This window comes from Haliaeetus leucocephalus, unplaced genomic scaffold, assembly GCF_000737465.1.
Source record: "Haliaeetus leucocephalus isolate CR32 unplaced genomic scaffold, Haliaeetus_leucocephalus-4.0 Scaffold110, whole genome shotgun sequence".
Classification (NCBI taxonomy): domain Eukaryota; kingdom Metazoa; phylum Chordata; class Aves; order Accipitriformes; family Accipitridae; genus Haliaeetus; species Haliaeetus leucocephalus.
Window position 1 is genome coordinate 1,835,652 of NW_010972546.1, and position 2,651 is coordinate 1,838,302.

Consider the following 2,651-nt stretch of genomic DNA (forward strand, 5'->3'; position numbering starts at 1 on the left):
TGGGGACCCTTTCTGTGCCGTGGGGACCCCGCCGTGCCCCTCAGCCCCCATCTCCCCCCCAGAACTTTCTCAACTCCGGGAGCTGCCCGGAGGTCCAGGGCTTCCTGCAGCTGCGGGAAGCTGGGCGCAAGGTCTGGAAGCGTTTCTACTTCTCCCTGCGCCGTTCGGGGCTCTACTACTCCACCAAGGGCACCTCCAAGGTGAGGGCGCAGGCGGGAGCACGGCCCGGGGGGTGCGGTGGGGCCGGCCCTGACTCCCCCCCCCACCCCAGGACCCCCGGCACCTCCAGTACTTCGCTGACCTCACCGAGTCCAACATCTACTACGTGACGCAGGGCAAGAAGCACTACGGGACGCCCACCGAGTTCGGCTTCTGCATCAAGGTGGGGATGTCCCTGCTTGGCTGGGGGCCGGGGATCCCGGTCCTTCCCTGTGCCTTCCCCTGCCAAGGGATCTCTGCCCCCCCCAAAAACCATCCGGGGCTGCCCCATGATGGCTCCGGTCTCTCCCCACAGCCTTACAAGGTGCGGAGTGGCGTGAAGGGCCTGAAGCTGCTCTGCAGCGAGGACGAGCAGAGCAGGAGCTGCTGGATGGCGGCTTTCCGCCTCTTCAAGGTGAGTCCTGGCCCTGCCGGGGTGTTACCAGCCCTGTGCCAGGGCGATGCTGGAGGGATGCTGGGAGGATGCTGGGGGGATGCTGGGGGGATGTCCCCATCCCTGTGCTAGAGAAGATGCAGGATGGGCGTCCCCATCCCCATGCGGGGTAGATGTAGATGTCCCCATCCCCACACTGGGTGGATGCAGAGGTCCCCGTCCCCACACCAAGTGGGTGCTCCCTCACCCCACTGCGGGATGGAGGCCCCGTGGGACCCTCCCCATCTCACGGGGCTGTTCCCCCCAGTATGGCATGCAGCTCTACCGCAACTACCAGCAAGCGCAGGCACGGCTGAACCAGCCCCCCTGGATCGGCCCCACACCCCTGGTGAGTGCCACCCCCCCTTGCAGCCCCCATCCCATGGGGAGCCCCCCGGTCACCCCCTGCTCCCCCGTAGCGAAGCGTCTCGGACAACGCACTGGTGGCCATGGACTTCTCGGGGTGCACGGGCCGGGTGATTGAGAACCCCAGTGAGGTGCTGACGGTGGCCCTGGAGGAGGCACAGGCCTGGAGGGTGAGTTGGGGTGCAGGGGTGCAGAGGGGGGTGTGTGTCCCCCCCCGAGCCCACCCTAACACCCGCTCCTTGCTTTGCATGGCCAGAAGAAGACAACGCACCGGTATAGCCTGCCAGCAGCCTGCCAGAGCTCCCCACTCAGCACCGGTGAGCAGCGCCCAGCCGCAGGGTCCCATCCAGCAGAGCCGGGTTGTGCTGAGGGAGGGGGGTCCTTGCCCCAGGTGGGGGTTCCCCCCAAGCCTGACACCCATCTCCCCGCAGCCATCCACCGCACCCAGCCCTGGTTCCATGGGCGCATCTCCCGGGAGGACACCCAGCAGCTCATCGGCCGTCAGGGCTTGGTGGACGGGTATGGGACCCCGGGGGGGTTCGGATTCCCTGGGACTCATGGGAGGGGACGGGACATGGGACCCCTGGGGGGTACGTGACCCCAGGGGCTATAGGACCCTGAGGCTCATGGGGTGATGCAGGACACTTGAGGGGATGGGGGGAAACTTGCTGGGGGGGTCATGGGATCCTGGGGGGGGTTGGGACCCCCAAGGGTTTGCAGGGGATCTGCAGCCCCCAGGGGTTTGAGGAGGGAGGGACAGGGCCCTGGGGCTCCCAGAGGGATACAGGGGTCCTAGGGGGTACAGGACCCCAGGGCTTTTGTGGGGGGTACCTGGGACCCCAGGGGTGACACAGCGGGGGCAGAGGGGGCCAGCAGTGACACCGCCCCCCTCCGGGACTCGCAGCGTCTTCCTGGTGCGGGAGAGCCAGCGCAACCCCAAGGGCTTCGTCCTGTCCCTGTGCCACCTGCAGAGAGTCAAACACTATCTCATCCTGCCGGTGAGTGCCGGCAGCGGGGGGCCAGGAGGGGCCGGGGGCTGCCAGGGGGTGCCGGGGCTTCGGGGTGCTGACCCGTGTCCCCGTCCCCCCCCGGCAGAGCGAGGAGGAGGGACGGCTCTACTTCACCATGGACGATGGGCAGACCCGCTTCGCCGACCTCATTCAGCTCGTGGAGTTTCACCAGATCAACCGCGGCATTCTGCCCTGCAAGCTGCGGCACTACTGCACCTGCGTGGCCCTCTGAGCCCAGCACCGCCAGCACCGCGCGGCATGGCCGGCATGGCACAGCTCGGTACAGCCCGGCTCCACCAGCACACCACGGCTTAGCGTAGCCTGGCGCCGCCGATATGGCGCAGCCCGGCACCACTGGCATGGTTTGGCACAGCCCGGCATGGGGTGGCAGGATTGGGGCCAGCTCGGCACAGCACGCGCAGGGACGAGGACGGCTCCTCCACCACCAGACGCCCGCCCTGCAACCCGGGTGCCGGCTCTGCCCGCGGGGTCCTGGGGTGCCAGCACCGCCGGGCACCCCCACACTCAAGCACTTTCTCCCCCCCACCCGACAGCACCAGCCCCAAGCCCCCCCAAGTGTCCCCGTGGGGGCCTGGCACTCCTTGTCCCCAGGCCAGGTGGGCTTGGGGGTCCCCAGCCCCAGG

The 2,651-nt window shown here is 68.4% G+C and overlaps 1 protein-coding gene across 1 annotated transcript in view; it reads left to right on the forward strand.

Moving 5' to 3' along the window:
• Nucleotides 1-2,239, forward strand: part of GRB7 (growth factor receptor-bound protein 7) — a 4,098-nt gene extending 1,859 nt beyond the window's left edge. The window contains exons 2-10 of the mRNA XM_010585705.1: nt 63-200; nt 272-382; nt 515-613; nt 900-980; nt 1,051-1,167; nt 1,254-1,314; nt 1,429-1,516; nt 1,902-1,995; nt 2,093-2,239. Coding sequence (XP_010584007.1) covers nt 63-200; nt 272-382; nt 515-613; nt 900-980; nt 1,051-1,167; nt 1,254-1,314; nt 1,429-1,516; nt 1,902-1,995; nt 2,093-2,239 — 936 coding nt within the window. The remainder of the gene's footprint in view (nt 1-62; nt 201-271; nt 383-514; nt 614-899; nt 981-1,050; nt 1,168-1,253; nt 1,315-1,428; nt 1,517-1,901; nt 1,996-2,092) is intronic.
• The last annotated feature ends 412 nt before the right edge of the window (nt 2,240-2,651 follow it).